The 24,025-nt window shown below is 37.2% G+C and overlaps 1 protein-coding gene across 4 annotated transcripts in view; it reads right to left on the bottom strand.

Annotated features, from left to right (window-relative positions):
- Positions 1–205: 205 nt before the first annotated feature.
- The window catches only part of Hex-A (Hexokinase A), a 30,775-nt gene continuing 6,955 nt past the window's right edge, over positions 206–24,025 (bottom strand). The window contains exons 1-8 of one of the 4 annotated variants that reach the window (XM_074099463.1): positions 14,594–14,839; positions 8,303–8,465; positions 7,869–8,224; positions 6,594–6,693; positions 5,631–5,820; positions 5,288–5,493; positions 2,028–2,254; positions 206–339 (exon numbers count right to left, since the gene is read on the bottom strand). In XM_074099463.1, coding sequence (XP_073955564.1) covers positions 247–339; positions 2,028–2,254; positions 5,288–5,493; positions 5,631–5,820; positions 6,594–6,693; positions 7,869–8,224; positions 8,303–8,465; positions 14,594–14,614 — 1,356 coding nt within the window. In that variant the 5' untranslated portion in view covers positions 14,615–14,839 and the 3' untranslated portion in view covers positions 206–246. Of the gene's footprint in view, positions 340–2,027; positions 2,255–5,287; positions 5,494–5,630; positions 5,821–6,593; positions 6,694–7,507; positions 7,608–7,868; positions 8,225–8,302; positions 8,466–9,150; positions 9,334–14,593; positions 14,840–24,025 lie in introns of those variants that run through there. The other 3 variants (XM_074099461.1, XM_074099460.1, XM_074099462.1) reach the window with 3 other exon arrangements.

The following is a 24,025-nucleotide window of genomic DNA, read 5'->3' as shown; positions in this document are numbered from 1 at the left end:
CCAGCATCTATAATCCATCGTTTTCAGTTGAAGTCAATAAATACTTTGGTCACAGTACCTACAGACGACAACCTGAAAGCAATTTGGATATTATGTTAAACCCGGGATAAATTGGAAAAGCCTTCTCACTCAAGCTACGTCTTGAACTGAAACGTGAGATGGCGCTCGCCGCGTCGTTGATTCGGCTGGTGCGGCGCGGGGCAGCAGTTAGGTACTTAGTGGGGCGGCGATGACGGTGCCGAGGGTTTACGCGAACTGTTGTTGGCTCTCGCGGCAAGCTACCGCTGCTACCAAAGCCGCCCCACGGCCGCTGCCGTCCTCTGAGAGCATAAGGTCGAACTGAAAGAAAAGAAAACATCGAGGGTTACTCATAAACTACAGTGATAAATAAACTACATCTTTGGCACCGTGACGATCCTTCAGACACAATATAATACAACCTAAATCGACCATGATCTTCTCGTGTCGTCATGTAGGTATCAACCTACATATAACATAAATATATGTACTATCAGCCAAATATGTGGTCTACCACCCTAAAGTTGATAATCGTGTGCATGTCATAAAACAATAATGCCAATAGACGTGTCTGTCACTTGAAAGTTCGACTTTTAGCGACGTATTCGTTTGATAGGAACTTGTTTAAAAATTTATAGACCACTTATTTTTGCTGATGGTACCTATAATATAATCTGCTTTTGAACTCTGCGGTATGTATAACGACCTACGTCTATGATGAAACCATGCAACCAAAATTCATCGAGCTATACGGAGCGAATATGTTAGTTGTTCTTGACACACTTTTCAATATGACATTGAAATTTAACTACGTGATAGTAAAATCGCGTATTTTGATAAATGAGTTAACTTTTATTAGGATTACAACAGCAGCAAAGGTACCCAATAAAGTTGACTTAGTAGCAAAGTTGAAATTAACGAAGTCTAGGTACCTAATTGCCTTGAAAAATGATCTCTTGGATCATCTGTTGTCAACGCGATAACAGTTGTTGGTGTGTCATAGTTTTTTTATGGAATTTTATTATAAAAACCACAGCAACTTGCGTCATCCTCGGTGTATGTAATTAAAATAAATGTAAATTCCTAAAGTAAGCTTAGAAAACATGCCTAGCATGCTTTTTATAAACTGCTTTGTTCTCTAAATTTGAATTGTTCGAGTGAAGACTGAAATATTAGCGTCCCAATAGCAGCGCCGATTATTTCGTCAGTGCTGAGTGCGTCACAGAGGTCGAACGGACGCGCCGACGCCTATTTTAGATAAAAATTGTTTGCGACTTTGGCGTTATTTACTGGGCAAGGTCCGCTTTAGACACGAGTTATCTTAATTTGATAAACTTGTTATTGGTGACCAAGCAGGGCTCGTCTTGGCCATTGAGTAGATAGAGGACAGTTCAAAGGGTATTTAAGCGACGATTGCGAGATAATACGCTAGAAGCGAGTGGGCGACATAATAGTCGCAAAATGAACCAAAATACTATTAATTATTTGATTACATGTTATTCTTATCATATTTATTTACTTCGGGTTTTTTCCAATATTTGAAACAAATTGAGATACCTAGTTAAGTGTTTACAGCTACTGTCAGCTACCCTATCGTCTGTTTACCTATAGCAAGCAATATCGCCTCACCGAGCGATCAGTTTAATTGTTAAGGTTATCATTTAATAAGTTCACATGGATCTTGTTTGCTAAGGATTGTATTAAATAGTCAACTGATATAATTATTGCTATTTCACAATAATATTAATAATGCAAATTTTGATTGAGTGGTGCAGAGATTTAATGCAATTGGATGGAACTAGAGGACTTGACAAAGAACTGAAAAAAAAACAGGATCAGCAAATACGGGCTTAATATCGGATTGTAGACGTTACCGCCTGTGTATAATATTTTACTATTTTAGGCATTCCATTCCAACACTCCGTTTGAATTTGAAGTCGACCTGACGCCTTAAATTACTGGTCGTTTTACGTCATTAATTGTTTATCAATTGTTTCAATTCAACCAACCTGTAGTCCTGGCTGGACCAGCTTCGCGATCTTTTCGCACATCAGCGTGTGGAAGTGGGGGTGAAATCTGTAGACTGAGCCGTCGATACCGACTGTGACTCTGGGTTCTCCCATCTTGTTGATGAGGACAGCTATCCCTGCCGAGACTAAGTGGGCCGCCCGCCGCGACACGCATTCGCAAACGTGACGGACTGCTGCCATGTCAGCTTCGGTTGCGTGGTCCAACCCTGCAACGACACAAAAGATAATTTGAAGCATGTAGCTAATAGGAACGGTTCTATCCCATGTTATTTCTTCGATAAAATATGGCTTTAAAGAATGACTCGACTGTCCACAAGGCGTGACACGAGGGAGGACATTCTATGGACACGAGTACCTACTTTTTGCGCTGTTTACTTAAACATCTCAAAATGCCTAGTCATTGCAAGCACTTCAAGTAGATAAATCTCATGTTTCAAAATTGTATACAGTACAGTAGGGTATTACGATAATGATAAGGAAGGTGATGACATCATTTTAATCATTTTACCTATAATGTTAATGGGTAAAGTAAATAGGTACTATTGCAATAAATTAAGTAAGCTTATGTCGTGATTTAATTTACGTAGCTACTTTTGATATGTATTCATACATGCTAAATACGTTCAGGATATGCTTGATTTCATAGTTACGAGTATTTCGTGTTAAATCGACAAACATAAGTATCCTACGAAAAAATCGCAATAAATGGATATGAAGTAGAGGTATTAACTTGATAGAGAGTTTGTTAATAAGGACGTATTCGTTTGTTGCATCGACGTCTAGTTAATGTAGGCGCTTAATGAAAATGTTAGTAGGTTAGGTAGGTACTACTGGTATATCGGGGGTATTTTATTAGGATCGGTGTGATAAGAGTACTGGGTTGGGTAGGCGGATGTGTTCGAAAACGGAGGGTCAAACGAGATTACGAGTATTGTTATCATTTCTAATGACGTCGAATTCTTTGATTTAACTATCAGCGTTTAACTAACAACGTTCGCAAACTAAATAGGTACCCTATTCACGTCATTAGATCATTTTGTTTATTCTAGTAAAATTATGAAAGTTTACAATCAAATTACTCCTCTGATATTTCAAAGGCGAACGTGTCTCCTTGTGGGCACTGTTTGTGATGTACATCCATAATTAACTGTCGAGTCACTTTCCCTGTACGTGGAAAATGCGGGGTCAAATTCAATAGTCTGGTACAACGGTTTATATAAATGTTATCATTTCTCATCGAACAAAATTTACTCAAGTGGGTAGTTATCATCTTATGTTCTCCGCCCTTAGTGTAAGTTTTCGGTTACAAAATACGTCTCGATCGCGTTCGCGTTAAAATCTCAATTTGTATGGAAACACGAACGTTCCGCTAGAGGCGCTGTTCGTTCGTAAATAATTTATTCGTAGGGTACAGGTCACAAAAACGAGCGTCTTAACGTTACTGCCTACGTAAACGTTGAATTTAGAAGGTTTCGCAAAACAAAAAAAAGTACGTTTAACGTATCGTACTTTACATATGTCGTATTTGTAAGAATACGGTAAAATGATTTCAAAATAAGTTTAGCACTTTATTCAGTATGCAAGCAAGCGTACAAATATTTAGTTTTAGGTCACTAAAAATCCAGGTTGTAATTTTCGTCAATACTATTTTATCTATCTACATTTTATTAATTTTATTATCTATGTACATTTTGTTAATTCATAAGCATGCTGCCAGCATCTTCGGCACAATGCCGCAGGGGCCTTTTTTAGATATAGTTTAGTTTTTAATTTAGTTTGTAAAATTTAGTATTATTTCTGCGTTTTGCTTTATTTCTATCTTAATAAATACTTAATAATTCCTATTCATAAGACATTTTATTATTTGCTAGATTATTATTATAATATGTCAAAAAAAAATTAAATTCAAAATTTATTTATTTTTTAAAGTTTATTTATTTGGTTCTTTTACATGCCATTTAATTACTATTTGAAAATTTACAAATTGTCATGATTTAAATAATCCATAACACTATCCTATAAAAACATTCCTCCATTAGCCAAAAAAAAAATTAAAAAAAAAATGGCATACCTATTTGCACAGTTAAGCTTAGATAATTATTTTTTATTTTAATTTATGCTCGCTCGTTTAGCCTGCGACACAGAGTAATTGTAAGTACTGCCAATTATTGGATAAATTATCTTATTTTATATAAGCACATCTTAGTTTATAGCAATCCGGCGGAAATAATGCAATTTTCCGGGAGAAAGAGCATCCTGGTTACAAACTATTTTTGTGCCAAAATTCATCGAAATCCGTTGAGATTAGCAGGATTTTCGTTTGGTAGATACGTCGAAGCTGCTCCAAAAGAAGACATTCTATTTATGCTTTCCGTAACGATTGGTTGATCAATCGACGGGCTAACAATGTAGGTATCTGATGTAACTCATAGGCAGCAACTTCTGCGCAATAATTTACTAGCTTATGTAACCCCGTATAAAGCATATGTGTGCCTACGTTTAGCCTTTTTAGGGTTCCGTAGCCAAAATGGTAAAAATGGAACCCTTATTGTTTCGCCATGTCTTGACAAAATAGTACAATATAAAATTCAAAAAAACATTTTTTTAGAGAACCTCCCATAGACGTAAAGTTGGGGTAATTTTTTTTTCTCATCCAACCTTGTAGTGTGGGGTTTTAAAACCATTAGGGGGTTGCTAAAACGAATTTCGGATTCAATGATTGGTTAGCAAAATATTCAACTTTAAAGTCCACATTTTCATTAAAATCGGGCGTCCCCCCCTCTAAAATCTAAACCGGTGGGTGGAAAAATTTGAACAAATTCAGGATGGTAGTTAGTATATCGAACTTACAAGGAAAACTTTTACGGTTAACTTTTCTTGAGAATTATTAGTAATTTAAGAGTAAATAGTAGCCTAAGATGTAAAATATACCTAAACTTGGAATATTCCGTACAAAATACGAAATCCTTAGAAAAATATTACTTATTTTTTTCGTAATAGCTACGGAACCCTATCTTGGGCGTGTCGGACTTACACCCTGAGGGTTCTGTACAAAATTGTAGATTTCTATTATTATCCACTGTTAGCAGAGCCCTGCTCCTAAGCAAAGTGTATATAGTGTGCGTTAATTTTAGGTTGGTAACTGACCTTCCCTGACTCTTCCTTCCTATTGTGCTATTAGTTACCTTCATACTAAATTTCAAGTTTCTAGGGCGACTAAACTAAAAAGTAAATCTTACCTAATTCTTCAAGCACTTCCATACAGCTCGTGTAATCGCCAGCCTTATCCGATTCAATCTCAGATACGTATTTGGTGTAGAAGCTTCCTCGCTGGAACAGAAGGTCAGAGCCGCGACCTCCAAACAGTAAACCCATCCGCGTGAACTTCGCCAGCGCTAGTCGAACCAGCTCGCCCAGATACATGCCAGAAATCATCTTCTCTTGGCTATAATAAAAGTAGTAAGGCTATAGTTAGAACAATGACGTTAATAAAGAAAAAAATGACAAATTATGCAGTTGACGAAGTCGCTTGCGAATAGTCGGTTGTCAGGTCATGTCATTCAGATACGGATTTAGACTTACATTTGTTTCCCTGGGTTCACAGAGTTTACGTCGATCTCACGATCGAACTCTGTGCGTACAAAATCCAAGGCTCCGTCGTCTCCAAAAGCACCCCATTCGGTGTTTATGAGCATGTCGGCTCTGCTCTGCCCTCCTTCGAAGTTCTCACATAGTTCAGCCTTCTCCACGTAGCAAGCGTTGCTGCCGGTACCTGATCGACATTGAATTTCTTCAAAATTTGCAAAACGTGTCAATTTCAAGCATGTAATTTTATTCACATAATAAATCATGTCGGCCCTGCACTTTAACCTTTGAGTTGTGTCACTCGTTGTTACACACGGATCTCTGACTAGAGTATCATCATGTTGAGAATGGTTAACAATTGCCGAACCGACATAACAACGTTGAACTAAACATAACCTTGTTAACAAAAGAAAATAATACTTATAGGTGGGTAGTTAAAATTTTTAACCAAACATTATTAATAACATTGTCAACAAAATCATAACGAAAAGCCAAAAATATTATTAGTTTAAAATATTAGGTAATTCAGATTTCATTTTATGTTACAAATTCGTACAAGCTTGCCACACATGCTTTCGACTTTACTGCTTTGATCATTTATTTATTATTGATTGGGTGATTATAAAAAAGGTTGTAGGTGTGATAGTTATCTTTTTTCATGCAAAAGAATATTTAATCGTGCCAGGTATAATGTTCCCTAAAGATTGACTGTTGGTGTTTAAACTCATGGTTGTAAAGCAGTAGATAGCCAGGAGAAGTCTTAACTAAACATATGTACGTCTTCGTCAGATTGTGATTAAATATTGTGATGATGTATGATATGTCTTCGGTTGATTCTAACGGAGATATTCTAACCGTGTTGAGTTAAGACTCAAGCAGTTCTTAGACACTAACACAACAATAAAACATCAGGAAAGCAACACACCAACCACCACACAGCAATAAACAACGTAAACCTACCCACGATAAGTCCTATCTTGCAGTTGTGGTTTTTCCACGCGCAAGACATCAATGTACCCGTAGTGTCGTTCAGAATAGCGCATATGTCTATCTGTACGTCCTACAATAATGAGAATACATGCGTTTAGGTAAAGAGATGAAATATTATAATTCCAGTTTGAGTTTGGATGCAGAGTTGTTGATTGACCTTGTAATGTTGAAGATGATTCTAGCTAGAGGCTTTCGAGATTATTTATAGCAACTCAGTCGCCAGATCAAGTTCGATCACCATTCGAAATGCAATAAAGGCAGATAAAATAATTTTAATTCCCGAAACATGTCTGATAAGAAACTAACATCAATATATTGCATGAAATAATTAAACTTTCCAATTTTTTTTTTAATTGATGGACTCATTTTTTTGTATAACGAAATATAAAAAGCCAAACCAAAATTCAGTCTAAAAAATAAACATGCATGAAATTATCCAAAAAAGTAATATTGTATTATTTAATACTAGTGATATCAGTATCAAAGAAATTTAATCTCCAATATCAAGTGCAAATCAAATACTTAGGTATCTGTACCACTACAATTACCACTACCACGAGTTTAAAGTGACCGTACTCGATAGCGACGGCTTAAATTATTTGTATGGAGAATCGTACAGCGCCTCTAGAAATAATTTACACCGTCGCTATCGAGTACGGTCACTGTAAACACATGGTAGTGGTACTGATGAAATTAAATGTTAACTAGAGTCGGTGTGAGTGTACTTAAACAGTTTGTTTGAATGGTAAAGAAAGAATGGAGATCGAAGTAATTTATTAACTGAGTTGCGATAAGTTGCCTGGAAAGCCTCTATCGGGCTCTCTTTTCGGCTGCAAGTCATGCCTTAAGTCAAGTATAGAGAGCAGATATCATCGTCAACTCACCGATTATGATGCCTATTCTGCAAGTGGGTTCCTTATGTGCACAAGACATTAGAGTGCCAGTTGCATCGTTAAGGATGCCCATCACAGACAATGAAAGGTCCTGTAAAATCACTTCTATAAACATTTCATTCTTACATTAAAATTTATTTGTGGAAGATTTCTGTGTACTATACAAATAACTTGACACTGTTATAAGGGGTAGGTATATAACAAGACACTAAATAGTGTTCTCAGAAAACAGGTGTCATTCCGTTATTTTATGCGAAATGGGAGATTTGGTTTCATCTGGGTGGACATATATTGGATAATTAAAAAAAACTGAAAATAAAATACATTAAGTATGTGTATCAATGGGACTTACCCCTCGTCTTGCGATAGCGTCTTTAAGTCCTTGTACAACGTCAGTACCGACGACACCGCTGCAGGAGAACCCTTTCGTCCAGCGTTCTAAAATTCCTTTTGTAAGACCAACTTGTTTCAACGGGAAGCTGAATGTGAACCCAAGGGCCAGGCGCTCTTCATACACATTATGCTCCATCATGAAATTGGCTAAACACTCGGCTATGTGATCAAATAGCGCTATTCCAGTACCCGTCATTATGTGCTGTGGTATAGCATAAATTTTTGATTGCATGTCGAAGTGATTCTCCCTTAAATTAATAATTAGCACTCTGAAGTTAGTCCCACCCAAATCTAGCGCCAAAAATTTACCGCGTTCTGAAACAAGAAAAAAGTTGATTATTGTTTTGTTTAGTTCAAGCTAAAGTGTTTATTTTATCTGAAACAAGGGCTTACCTTTTCCATTTGGCAAGTCTTGTATGTAAGTAATCCAGCACTTGACTATAGACGATGGATGCGTGTCTTTGCCGAGACCCTTCTCGATGTCACGGTGGAGCCTCACCATGATTTCCCGTAACTGTTTCTCGCTTAGCTGCAGGATCTCGCATTCCTCGCGGATCTGCAAAAAAGAAACAAATCAATGAATATTACATGTGTCTATCTTTTTACTAGTTACTTTGTTTAAGTTTGACGTAGGTATTTGCATAACATCACTAGCAAGCACCAAAATCTTAATTAGCTTTCTGACTACCTACCAATAGTTCTTAAAATATATTTGCGAATTTTAATCTTTACCGGCAAAAGTTTCTCTATGAACCGTTGACGCATATTGCTTTGCCTCTTTTTCAAACAATGATTATAATAATCACGGTCTTGCGTTATTTACGCTTGCAATTGTTTTATACGCCTGGGCAAAAAAACCTGTTGGTCACACACACGCCGTACCTTTGATGTTTAACGATATAATTTTAGATTGTTCCTTTGCAATGCACTGTGTGGGCATGTTAGGTAATGGCGTGGGTATTTAACGCGGATAAAAAAAACCTTAACGTTTTAAATTAAAACCACTATTTTCGATACGCCCAGATAGTTTTATATTTTAACATTTTCCTGAAACTGGATGACATTACGCGCCGATGCAAAACAGCCGAGCAAGATAGGCCAGTCGTTCTTTATCGCGAACAAGTTCCACAAGGTCAAAGCGGTCATAACAACTACTGTTACTTTCCAATTCAAACCACGGTAGCCGGCTAGTAAAAATAATTCTAAAATCAATATTGATAATCTAGAACAATGGGACTCACCTGAGGTAAATTATTGATAGCCATACCCATTTTGAATAGTTGTGTTGTAACTTTATTCTTATATTAAATACACTGTGAGTGTTTGTGTTCAGTCAGTATGCTTGGCACAACACACACACTCCGCACGACACGTCTTGCTACACGAGCAAAGAAATGAGGAATACGGCTGGCGGCCGTCGAACGCGATCTATTCAATACGAATGCGGTGTTTTCATTCATACGTGAGTCATGACAAGTTACGGTTTTCTCACTCTAATGCGGTAAATCACCGCAAGCTGGAGTAGCATGACCCGTTGGTGCTAAACAACTCCGTTAGACTTCAGTTTTAATTGAAACCATTTTGTGGCATTTTGCGGACCAACACTTAAGATTAGTCTACCCTATGGTTATTTATTTTTTGAGTATTACCATTTTGATTTTTTACTCTTTAACTTTATGTTTATCGGATTTCCCCAGGCGAGCCTCTCTGTGTTTGCTTCTGATTGGTCGGCGCGTGGGCTCGCTTAGGACGTCATACACATTCCTCGACCTCTATTTATAATTGCGTTAGTGGTAGTGCAGTTATCGCTAAAACTTCTACTTGTGTGGCGGCTGGTGGTGTGGTCAAAGTTATTCGGTTTTTATTTGAAATAATGTTTAGTCTGAGATTTAAAAGACCCAAATTTTGTTTTATGGGTTTTTCACCCACCATAGATGATCTGAATCAGGTAGAACCAAATTAAAATTTAGCTAATTTATTAGCATTCGACCGTATAAATACGATTACGAAAATTGTATGACGTCTTTGTTGCTTCTTTTAAACAAAGCACTTGAGCATTTAAATGAACGTCGGTTGTTATTTATAAATCTGTCTACTCGTTTCGGCAAAAATGTTGAAAAGCATCCTGCATTGAATTGATACCCTACATGTCGGTCTGTGGTTTTACCACATTGGCATGAAATGGTGCCCTAGATACTACTAATTTACCAGATATCCTATAGAAATCTATTGAGTTAATATTGGAGGAGTATATTCCGAAGTCAAAGTCTACCAAATAAATCGATATAAGAAAATGGTGAAATTCTTAATAAGAATAGCTTTCACCTAAGATATTTACTGACATTATATAATTAGTAGATCCAAACGACACTATCACATCTGAACAGAAAGTCATCGAAATAGGTAGATAGATATAAGAGCAGATATCACAAACTCAAATTTCAAAGTGACAATTGAGGGAAATAAGCGGTACTTTTTAGCATTTCTTCGATGGACAATAAACTATTAATAAATTGTTTGCCTCGGACGTCAGGACGAACGCACGCTGAATCGTTTTCTTGGCATAGACTGTTGTTTATTTTAGATAGTCTCGTGACGACGAAGCCACTAATCTTTTACAATACACGCAACTGAGTACACGCAATACTTTATAAATGGTGGATAATGAACCTCGAACAACGCGTCGTTAACTGGATCAACACTGCGATTTATTGGAGCATCATTAATTGGTAACCACGAAAGGTCTTAGGTACTAAGCCGTTATATGATTTCGATGATTAGATCCTTATAATGCTTTATTCAAACAAGTTGCTTCTTAAATTATTAATACAGTCACGCACGCTAACTGACGTTAAGTTTATTAATGCTTTGATCCATATAGTACATACTTGTTCTATACATTGATGTCGATGATCAACGATCTATTTACATTTACATACAAATTTGTACGGAACCCTCGGTGCACGAGTCCGACTCGCACTTGACCGATTTATTATACTATGCTATTAAAGTGAGCAAAATACACCAAGCCTGCCGTCGCCACATCGGTTAGCTGCCGTATTTTCCAAACTGCAAAAGCAGCAGAGCTCAATCTACCCGCGATTGCTGTGACGTGAGGTCCCCACTGTAGTTTAGAATCGAGCGTTATTCCAAAAAATCCTGTTGATTTCATAAATTCAATAGTTTGACCATTTAACTTTATATTAGAAACTGAATTCGAGTTAGATGAATTTATCAACGAAAATTTAATACATTTGGTTTTCATAGGATTTGGTAACAAATTATTGGCAGCATACCATGCGAATATCACGGACCGGGTTTCATTGGGTTCAATGAAGTCGGTATCTTTTCTACTAACCTTGAACAGTAAAGACGTGTCGTTAGCAAACATAACTATACCCGACTTTTGGCTTACCATATAAGTTAGGTCATTTACATAAATAAGATACAGGCATGGGCAAGAATGGATCCCTCCGATACCGTTCCGTTAATCGCTACCTTTTGCTTTCTTTGTGTGAGGTAAAATTTAATGAGTTGATGAGTCCTATGCATGAATATGTTAAAAATAAGCGGGAACTTTTGCAATATTTTAATGCAAATATGAATCGGATAGTAGGTACTAGGTAGTCGAAATTGGCGAGATCATTAATTCATCAGGAAATAAAATGTTGCCCGGGTTAACTTAGTAGGAATGCGGCTCCTTAAGGTCAGCCTCGTCGAGACAGAAGAGAATGTTATATAAACGAATATGTAGGTATTTTTGCGGTCACACCTTTTTGCAAGCGCGATAATCTATATCGATAATAATATGTTTGCAATAGAACTTAAGTCCTGTCGGATTTCGTTTTGGAACCAAATAACATTTGCACCAATATCGAAATTTGAACGGATTTTTATTTGAACTTACTACATTTTTCTTTTAATGAATTAATTGCAGCAGTCAGCGCAATCATGCTACTTCAGTCTGAATAATCTGATACAGAACCGTATCATTTTCCAGATAATATTAATAGTGATTCACGTCCGTGATAACTGGTGATAGCAGGTCTTTGAGTACCGAAAATTTTGTCATCAGTGAGGACTTTTTAAACGCCGCAAAAGTGGAATAATCTGACCATGTGGTCTAGAGCTATCTTTCCTAGTTAAGATATAGAAGCATCTACAGCAAAATCATCGGTTTTTTTTTCGACAGGATGGCAAACAAGCAAGTGGGTCTCCTGATGGTAAGATTTCACCACCGCCCATAAACATCTGCAACACCAAGGGTATTGCAGATGCGTTGCCAACCTAGAGCCCTAAGATGGGATACCTCAAGTGCCAGTAATTTCACCGGCTGTCTTACTCTCCACGCCGAAACACAACAGTGCAAGCACTGCTGCTTTAAGATTAGCGAGCAAGATGGTGGTAGCAATCCGGGCGGAACTTGCACAAGGTCCTACCACCTGCATTTGTTGTAATAGTAACCAGTACGCATACTATACATACAACGATCAGCGATACAACGATTCTATAAAAGAATATATTAAAATTGACAACTCATTCAAACGACGAGCAGACGAAGCCTTGCTTATTGACTCCATTGACTTTGCGAGCTATTTGACGAGACAAACTAATAGGGACACTCAATATTCATCTGATATCATAATTGATATAATTTTTATGGAAAACAAACGTATAGGCAAACTTCTGAAATTTTCCTTTATGTTAGCTTGTCTTTAAAATCCCTTTGAGGAATTCAACGCTATCGGTTTTTCGTGTAATTCAGGGTTGGTTATGATGGTGACCTATTGAGGGGAATTAACCGTTTCTATTATGTCTGCAAAATTATGATTGATGATTGTTATCTTTCGGACGAATCTTACTGCCGAAGTATTGATAAAATTTGCAGAAGCTTAGCTTTATCACAGGCGATAGATAATCAGAACCGGTTACATGCTCCAAAGCGGTTTGCTAATTGCATGCTAACAACACACACGCGGCATTTACTCACGAAACCACATTATCACAATCGCAACGTCCTTTATGACGCCTTAGTGTAAGGATGTAAATTTAATATTGTCAACAACAGAGATTATCTCCGTGGGAGAGGTGTCGTAGGAAATTTTCGTTCGTTTGAGTAATCCGCAAAAAAAGAGTTCAATAGACTACTGTAGAGCCTACCGTAGAGGTCGAGATATGGTACACAGTATTGAACGTAAGATTTATCGTAACTTTATATGAAAATACTCAAACTAACAACGTATCTGTTATATAGTTTATTTAATTATTTTGATTTATAATTAAACAAGTTGCCGGATTTAGTTACACGATTGTTATATTAAAAGCCTCTATTTTCATTTATTCAGCTTTCCTGTTCAATTAAATACAACAGATGGGTTTGTTTCAAAATTATCTAAAGGTTACGATGCTTCTGTTTATCGCATTGTTGGGTGTGTTTAGATGTTATGTTATCAGTTATAAATATTACGTCTAATTATTAAATGACGAAATCAGGTGTAATTTCCATTACAAAACTTATAATACTGTAAAAAAGTCGCGTATCCTCTATTACTTAAAAGATAACTGTTCTGTAATATTTGAGAATAGTTAGTTGGGCAGAAGTACCGTTTGTGGCCACTGTAGGTACCGTTTATGGCCATTTATTGTTTAAATATACGTTTGAAATAAATTTATAGTAATAAATCATTATAAACTTTATTGGTTTCAGTATAAAACCGAAAAATTTCCGGTGAAATTACTGGCACCTGAGGTATTCCATCTTAGCCCTCTAGGTTGGCAACGCATCTGCAATACCCCTGGCGTTGCAGATGTTTATGGGCGGTGGTGATCTCTTATCATCAGGAGACCCACTTGCTCGTTTGCCATCCAGTCGAATAAAAAAAAAAACTTGAAATCTCACTAATCATATTATTTTAATACTAGGTATAACTTTTTATATGTGACTGCAAATGTCAACGGGCTTAAGATGGCCAAAACCGGTACTTCTGCCCTTTATTTTTTTTATTGTTTATTTGGTAATTCGAGGGTTTTTGACACCAGAACGGGTTATTCCCGCGAGGTTAAGCCCTTTTAGAGGTTATCCCGTGACCTAACATGTGTCATCCCTGACCTTGTGCCGTGACCTTTAGTTCTGTAGAGATGACTAGGTAGTAGAGTTGTGGATAACGCTCATTTTCGAGGTTTAAAGACCCGAGCCCTTAAGACTCCAGAGTCTTAAAGACTACTATATTTGACAATTAAATTGGCTTATTTTATGAGTCGTTAAGCTTCGAGCTCGAGAGTCTTAAGGGTTCGAGTCTTTTAAGCCTCGAAATGAGCGTTTTTCACAACACTACTAGATATCGATAGATCATCACTCGTTTTGCGGAATGACTAGCATTTAATGAGTGATACGACCGTGCGGTGTTTTATTTTGTTTCAGATTATAGCTCTACAGCTGCAAATTACTTTTAGATGTATTGACATTATTATAAATGTAAATAAATAATCAATTTGTACCTACTTCAAATTAATAAAAAAAGGTTATTAATTCGTTCTTCAATTAACAGAGCAGTTTAAGACTTAATTAAGAACTTACATAGTTAGAAGGCCTTTGAGTTCGTGTGCGAGTGCCATTCAGGATTTTCTGCCTAATTTATTGGAATTTTACCAATTAACGCAAACATTTGACATCATAATACTTACTATGTCTCGTGCTTGACGCATATCGATTCGTCTTGTCAGTCGCGACGACTGCGATAAAAGATGATGAATGAGAAGCGTTGAGGTCCACAGGATGATGCCTTTTATGTGCACTGGCCACAAATTTCGTACCCGCGTCGAGCGAATACGAGACTTTTTTAAACGTGGAATTAATTCGAACGTAGAAGTGAAAGGACTAGCTCGCTTCACAATCGCGGAAACTTGTGATGCCGGCGCGACGAGTTGAGGGTCACCTTGAGCGGCGGCGCATGTGCCGTGCACCACACCCTCAGCCCTGCCGCGCGCCCGCGCCCGCGCCCGCGGCCCGCGTGACGTCACACCGCAAGGGCTCGCGCCGCGCGGTGCCAAACCCGTACGTTAACCCGCTTTATTTTACCCGCACGGGCAAAAGCAAAATAAAAAAAACTGGCCAAGTGTGAGTCGGACTCCCGCACGAAGAAAATCGTCAAAAAAAAAACACGTTTTCTGTACGGGACTACGGGAGCCCCCCTTAAATATTTATTATATTTTAATTTAATTATATATTTTTAAAATGATGAAAATTCAATTAAATATTCTGTGAATATTTCAAGCAACTACCTGTTGCCGTAAAGAGCACCCCTTAAATATTTGTTTTATTCTGTTTATAGTTGAATAATTCAAAAACTGGCCAAGAGCGTGTTGGACACGCCCAAAATAGGGTTCCGTAGCCATTATGAAAAAATTAAGTAATATTTTTCTAAGGATTTCGTATTTTGTACGGAATATACCAAGTTTAGGTAGGTATATTTTGGTTCACTAATATGTTGCATAAAATCGAATATCATAATTTCGTTTCTCATAACAACCTTGAGCAGAATCATCATATCACCGAATTACTTTTCGCATATATTTTTTCTCATACTATCATTTCTCATAATTTTGTAAAGCAGAATATTAACATCACATAATATCGATGAGAATAATATTTATATGTTCGAATAATTGCTACGCAGAAAGACATATCTCATAATATTACTTTGCATAAGGATAATAAAAAGCAGAATATAATTTTACTAAACATTCCATGCAATTACATTAATTGTAAAACAGTTCTATATTAACCTAACCTAACCTAACCTTTATTGGCAGCAGTAATATTCTGGCGCTTCACCGGTTGCTGCCGCGGCACGCTCGCTTTGCTCGCTCGGTTCGCGCGCTGTTTTGGTCGCAGTTCTATCTAACCTAACCCAACCTACTATGTAGCTGGCGCTTTGCCTGCTGCTGTTACAGCACGCCTACTTTGCTGGCCTTACTTTACCCTTAACCCATTCTTATGGTAGCTGTTAGTTCCTTTAACTATGGCATTACGCCATGTTAAAGTCAGCGCTATTTGAAATTCCGCGAAAATACAATAGTCCAAACTAGTATTTTGCTATGCCATAAAAAAATCAGCGATACTAATGTATTCTGCAGAACTATAATCGGCGACAAGAGTGTTCTGCTATTTAATATTCTGAGAAATGAATATTATTCGAACTGATAATTATGCAAAGTTATGATTATGCAAAAGTATCATTCGGCTAAAAAAAATTATGAGATACTTACCTGTTATGCGAAGTGTATTTCGGAGAATCGATATTATGCAAGATAAAGGGAACCCGTATATTTTATACCTTAGGCTTCTATTTACTCTCAAACTACTAATAATTCTCGAGAAAACTTAACCGTTATAGTTTTCCTTCTAAGTTTGATATACTTAATTACTAACATCCTGATTTTTTTTTCAAATTTTTCCTCCCACCGGTTTCGATTTTAGAGGGGGACGCTCGATTTTAATGATATATGAAATTCTTTATTTGGATAAGGATTAATTAATAGAAAGGTATGGATAACATGGTCTGATTTTAGTAGGCATTTCTGTCAACTCTTAAAATGTAAAAAAGTAGTTATAGTAACATAACTACAACAGTTGGACATATGGTATCGCAAAGTTTGTTGTAGATATTGATATATTATTTAATATCGTAGAACGTTTTTTTGTTCTATCATCAATAGTTTCCATAGCGGTTCACCCTCACTAGACCGAATATCATAAAAGCTAATTTCACTAGGCATACTAACGTTAGGTATAATTTTCATTAACCCTAATATCATGACAGCTAAACTTGTATGTCCAAATTCATTACTAGACCTAAAGTTTTACATCGTAATGTTTACTTGTACCTACTAAACATTAAATGCTCTAATATTACTAAAACTAATAATGATTATTCCTAATGATTAATATACCTAAAGTTATGAACCCTGATGATTTACTTGTACTAAATATTAAATGCTCTAATATTACATAAACTAATAATTATTATTCCTAATGATTAATAGACCTAATAGCCATAAGTCCTTATCATTGTACATGAAAAACAAATACTAAATTAGGTAAATTATGCCCACATGACACTTTGAGTTACATTATTGAAGTTTTAGCACGGAACCCAATTTTTTTCTGGTAATAAATATAGCCTATGATACTTTGGAATAATTTAGCATTCTAATAGTGAAAGAATTTTTAAAATCGGTCCAGTAGTTTTGTGTTAATTCGTAACAAACATCCAAAAATAAAAAAAAACAAATCTTTCCTCTTTTCAGTATAGATTTGTAATAAGATTTGTAATATTTGTATAGATCTTATTATTTTATGTCCTTCTTTAAACGAGTAATTTTTTATATAAGAGGGGAAAACGAGCATGAGGGTCATCTGATGGGAAGTAATCACCGCCATGTACACCCACATCACGAGGGGTATCACAGGTGCATTGCCGGCCCTTTGAGATACTGATACGCTCGTATTTAAAGATTCATAAGTTGTACTGCTCCAGGAATGCTGTCTTAGGAAGCTAGTTCCACATTATTGGTTATTTGAACACAGACAGTCATACATATCTCATGAATAAGTAAATAATAAAGTGTGTTAAATCATTGGAAAATCAGTTTTCACATTGTAAGTAATGAATGAGAATGAGAAAATTCAGCCGCCCGCCGTCCAGCATCGTAACAAGTTTATATGCAAGTCAACTTTTAGCATCATACTGTAGAGTAAAGTAGAATCTGTAGATCTTTTGAACTGAACGGCTTATCGCTGATGTGCGAGAAACGTATCGTGCATATTATATCACTCCATTTGGGAATGATCGTGTTTAATTCGATTCGTTTTTTAATTTATTTGCCTCATTTTGCACGGTACTTTTATGCTTGATGCCTGCGATTTTCAGTCTTTTCATTCGTCTAATTTAATTAAAGTGGTAAATATTAACAATCTAGATTCATCATTTCCTTCTACCATGTTCCTTTTTATTCTTCTTTCTGCCCTTCTGAAAATGCTCCTTTTCCAACTAGAGTTTGATAATACGCAGCCCACCATGCTCACGTGACAAACTTCACGCAATACCGCGTTCAAATAACGCAACCGACACTATAAATGTATATACAGATACACACACCTTGCCAACTTTAATAAAGACAATAATATGACTATTGAATATTATAATTTTCATATGTGACGTCATCGGGCTCAGCTAACCGCTATCACTCGTGACGCAACTGTTTAAAAACACGTGCAAGCCATACGTTTGAGTTTTACTGCCTCGTTACTGGCTAATGTTGCCACATGTAAACACGGTTTTCCGGGCGGATGAGGAAAAAGCCGGTCAAGAGCGAGGTATAGACAGTGCCAAAAGTTGAAGTGAATGATTACACACACAGCTACATGAAGATTTGATTGCATAATAAAAGAACGAATGAAATGATTGAGTAAATGTCAAAATCCCGCTGTCATTACATGACATGTTCCTGTGTGCGTGACCTCAACTCTGGTGGCACTACCTATAGTACATTCACATGATGTTATAGAGGGCAACATCCGACCAAATCAGTTCTGAAGCCGATGGGCCTTCTTGCGTACCTACTTGTCGCTGATATTACTTACATACATGAAGTAAGTATTTCAATGTTAGATTAGATAGCCTAAGCTCAATCGATGGTCGTAGAATGTAAGCTACAAAAATAAGTGTGGCTGCTTAGTCAGGGGGCCAAAGTAATCTTTCCTAATTTTGACCAAAGCTAGTTTATTTTGTAACTTATCTAAATGCATTACTACGCGTAAGTACCTTATTTTCGTCATAAACAGTGGGTTAAGTATTATAGTTAACATAATGGAAGGTTCATCATGTCAGCATAATTAAAAAGAATATGGTTAGACGTAATCCTTACGAAATCAGAAGTGAACAAGGGACGTAAGGTTATGCGTAATGCAAGGTGGGTCAGATGCTGTAATAAAATCACGCTTTGCGTCATCTCCATGAAATAAGTTGAAATCCATTTAAAACAAAAATGGTCCGCCCAAATATTAAATAGTCTTCCGTTACGAATGTATGGAAATAGTCTAAGATCCTGGGAAGCACATAGGATGGTGTTATCTCGGAAAATTGCATAGTTCCCGCGGGATAGCGACCAACGAATTTTTCATAGATGGAGTCGCTGGGCAAAAGGCTAAAATACTTACTGCGAATTACTTTAAAGATAACCTATCCTTAAAGTAAACTAGACACGTTTAAAATGCTTATATCCAAAAATCGCAAAACAACTTGTACTTTGATTCCAGTTCTTGATTAAAACCAGCGTGTGACATTTATACTAAAGGGCATAAGAGCTATTCTCAAAGACTAGCATGCTAGTTTTTATCGTACACTCGAAGCTTATCCCTCTCTAGCTTGTATAGTGCGAAAAGGATGGATGTTTGATGTTGGCGATGAATATTGCTGTGCTAGTGCTACAGTCAGAACTAGCAGAACGGGTCGGATTAGCATAGCGCGTCCAGTGAAAGGAAATGGGTGTGGCGAACGTGCCCCCGGACATGTGCGCAGACGCATCCACGCTCGTGACCGCGCGTGCGTACTGAGATTGCTCCATTGAATCCGTTACTCAATGATATTTTTGGTATTCTCCCCAGTGTCAGTCAGTTATTCGCACACAGCGTGGGTAGATCGCTTCATAAACTTGTATTAGGGTTTTCGGGAAGTTTTTATTTCAGTTTTATAACGAACGTACTAGTGTTACCTACAAGGGTGACACTCTTTCTCGGCCGGGAAATATAATTCCGGGATGGAAATACCAACCCTATTTTTCGTGTACACGCCCATAGAAGCTCCTGTCAGTTTCAACACACAACAATAACGCAAATCATAAACAAAACATTTTGATGGTATTATCTATACTACGAAGTGCAAAATTCGAACTTCGTATCTTGCCGTCCCGCTGATGCTTATTTTTATTACATATATGTGACGATCCATCAGAAAAGAGTCCTTATGGCAGTTTCTATTTACAGAGATATTAACGTTTTTGCATAACCCTTCGAAATTATCATTTTTTTATGCAAAATAGTAAATTATATGGGTACACTTACAAAAAGCGCCTTGGTACCTAATATCAAAAAATACCCAACTTAGGTAGTGAAACCGAAGTATTTATACGAGCTGGCAACTTTATTCCAATTATCATAATCCTTCTTCTTATGATAATTGGAATTTAAAAAATCGGCCAAGAGCGTGTCGGACACGCCCAAGATAGGGTTCCGTAGCCATTACGAAAAAAACAAGTAATATTTTTCAAAGGATTTTGTTTTGCTTTATGGAATCTTCCATAAGTTTAGGTATATTTCACGTACATAACTTAAGCTGCTATTTACTATTCATCATCATCCCACCCTATATACGTCCCACTGCTGGGCACAGGCCTCCTCTTAGAACAAGAGGGCTTGGGCCATAGTTCCCACGCGGGCCCAGTGCGGATTGGGAACTTCGCACGAACCATTGAATCGCTTCGCAGGTTTGTGCAGGTTTCCTCACGATGTTTTCCTTCACCGCAAAGCTCGTGGTAAATTTCAAATGTAATTCCGCACATGAATTTCGAAAAACTCAGAGGTGCGAGCCGGGGTTCGAACCCACGACCCTCTGCTTGAGAGGCGATAGGTCAAACCACTAGGCCACCACGGCTTCCACTAGGCCACCACGGCTTCCACTAGGCCACCACGGCTTATTTAAATTTACTATTAGATCACTAATAATTCTCAGGCAATAATAAAATTTTCCTTGTAAATTTGATATACTTACTACCATCCTGAATTAGTTTACTACGTTTCTGAATTAGGTAAGACTTAGTTGACTACGGAACCCTAAAGGGGTTCAAGTAATCTTACGTATCTTGACCGGGATTTTTTAATCCCCCTCCCCCATAGGGTAGGGGATATATTCTTTTACGGGATAACTAGGTACTGTGTGAATTATTCAATATAAACGTTTTATTTTACTCTTTAATTTTCAAGATTTCAAGTTAACTTCTAATAAGTAACTTTTTCTTCAGTATTCTATTGTACCTAATACAAGATTAGTAAATAAATAATGTTATTATCGTAACATACTGTAAATATCAATATATGTATTTTGCCTGTGATTGGACATAAGGACCCTTTTCTCAAATGTATATGGGAATCAATTTGTATTTTTATGTTACGCAAATCGTTTATAAATAAAATAGTAATTATGACATTTTAATGAAAGAATATATATATTTCGTTAACTTTATGATTTTATTTTTATCTTAAGATATAAATTCATATACTTACACATCCAATAGTCCGAAAATTTATTTTTTCTTAATTTCGTTCTTATAAGCGACTTGATCTAATCAAAGGCTAATTTTTCACTATCTGGAAGTCACATTAACAAAACCATAACTGAGAAAGAAAAATACCTTGAGATACATAATCAATCATCAACTATGTAACTTCTAATGTGAACGAACATCCTTAAAATGAGTTTTAAACTTCTTTTAACGATTTCTCAAAAGTGTAATACTTAGCATGTGTAGGTTTAATGATTTTTAGAAAAAAAGGTATGTGACTTAGGGTTATGATTATTTTTGTATTAGAGAGCTTATTTAACACATGGTGGACTAATGTTGAGAGGGACCTGAAAGCCCTAAATATCTCACCAACGACAACCCAGGACAGAGCGCCCTGGCGCCGACGTACAAGGAGACCCGACCTCAGTTGAAATGGAAGGGGGGCAAGAAGAAGAAGAAGAAGAGAGATGGCCATTAGGTATAGGTACCTATAAATAATTATTTATAACATTAAACTCGATTAATATTGCATGATTCTTAGATAATGTTTTAAAGTCCACAAGAAATAGAACAGGATCTGGTTGTGTTGTGACTATAATTATATAAAATCATTATTATTGCATTAACTTTGCAATCAATATTGATAACTTATGTATAGGTAGGTACTTAAGTATTGATATCGGCTCAATGAGATGCAAGTCAATTGCTCTTTTATCGACAAACACATAAATTTGTAAAGGGATACAACTGTGAAAGCCTCAATATTCCAGTAACTTCAACTTACAGTTATTACCTACTAAACCGGCCAAGTGCGAGTCGTTTACTTCCGTACCATTATCTATACAACATTAGACATTAGCAAAAAACGGCAAAAAAATGACGTTTGTTGTATGGGAGCCCCCCTTAAATATTTATTTTATTTTAATTATTTATTTTGAAAGTGAATATACAACTAAACATTCTGTGAATGTTTCAAGCGTCTACCTGTTGCCGTTATTAATATCGAGCAAAAAACGGCAAAAAGAGCAGCTGCCCTCCTGGAAATTATATGTTTCCCCTACACCCTACATACTTATATTTTATGTCTCGTGTTGGTGTCTTCGTGTAGTGTGTATGGCTCCAAATGGTTCGGGTAAAATTACACACGGTGCTGCTCGCCAGTTCTGGTAGCTTGAACTTGGCTGGACACGCTGCCGCGTGTCTAGATCACAAAACAAGCGCGGGAAATCCAACCTATCAAATGTGACTTGCCCTCACTTGGGCCAGTTGGGACAGAAGCTGGGTAGTCCTTTGATTATAAACTTCCTCTCTGGAAAACCGTGCTCCTCCTGGAAAATCCCTCTTATTCTTGTACCCGCAACCCGCAATTGTCACCAATTTGATACTATGTCGCACCTGCTTGATTCATCGCAAGCTATTGTTTAATAAAACGTATCTATTTTATTACTAGCAACATTGAAAAACCTATGCGTGTGTGGTATTACCGAGCATGTTTGCAGTTGCAGTACATGGTAAATTCCAGACAAAAACTTGTCCAGATTTTGGGAATCATGATATGCCTTGGGCTTTCGTGATCTGGCGGATTTTACGATCGGCCGCCGACATACAGACTGGACTGCAGACTGCAGACTGCAGTTCCGCTGGACCTACGATTCCAGTGATAAGATGACAGGCGCAGTCAGGTGTCTTGACATTGATGAATGTCAACTTCAAACGATCAAGGACAAGACACCTGACTCCGTATAATGTCTCTGATGAAGCTGGTCATGGTATGATGATCTACTAAGCGCAGCGATGACTTAATGAAGACGAGTTCGTTAGAAACTTTAGTTAATGAAACACGGCTCTAACGATTTCGATGAAATTTGGTATGTACGGGTTTTCGGGGATAAACAATCGATTTAGCTTAGTCTTATCGCTGGGAAAACGTAAGTAGGTATTCGAGTTTTAGCCCGAGGAGCGAAGCTGAGCGAAGCTCGGTCGGCCAGGTACAGTCGGCATCAGATATTTTGGAGCGGCCAAGGTGGTCAAAAATATCGGAACGGAGTGTAATACGTTCTAATTTTCCAAAGTACTGCGCATAGCTACATTGTTTTTTGCTATTTCAGTTTGGTCGTGCACGTTACAACTTAGCAAGAATAGTATTTCTTTAGCACTTCATTAGTACCTACTTATGTATAATCTTACAAACAATACAATAGAGAACATTAGCCAAGTCATATAATATGACATTGCGGTGACATTCAGCTTGGGGGCGTGGTGGGTAAACACTTGAATACACGGAGGTATGTTTCATCAGTTCATCACGTAAGTAAGTTTATGTTGTTATTCTTGCATATTTAGTTACTTACTAGAGAGATTTTTGTCAGGGATTCTATCTAATAAGACACCATGTGAGGCAAGACTATTCAGCTCTAATTTGGAAAAATACCTTTTAGTATACCATATCGCTGCTGCATTATTGTGTTCCTGTTGGGAAGTAAATTCTCCAGATCATCTCCTCACACGCGCCCCATTACCCCGTACTGCACCTGCATGCCTCTTTTTATGTCGGAATAGGACGACGTGCTGTGCGAGAAACAAACTAAGGGCCTAAGGCTATTTCACCACCCATTGATTAATTTTATTTGACGGACGGGGTGAATCTCGAATTGCGATTAGCGGTTTTACCAGCTGCACTGTAGGATTGGGCTGCGACAGGTTCGTCTCGTGTAAGAAAATCCCGGAAGGCAATCTGAAGTTGCCATTACCTCTTCCTCCTGCTGGCCCCAGATC

Source organism: Choristoneura fumiferana, chromosome 16 (assembly GCF_025370935.1).
Source record: "Choristoneura fumiferana chromosome 16, NRCan_CFum_1, whole genome shotgun sequence".
Taxonomy (NCBI): Eukaryota; Metazoa; Arthropoda; class Insecta; order Lepidoptera; family Tortricidae; genus Choristoneura; species Choristoneura fumiferana.
This window is presented reverse-complemented; position numbering and strand designations above follow the sequence as displayed.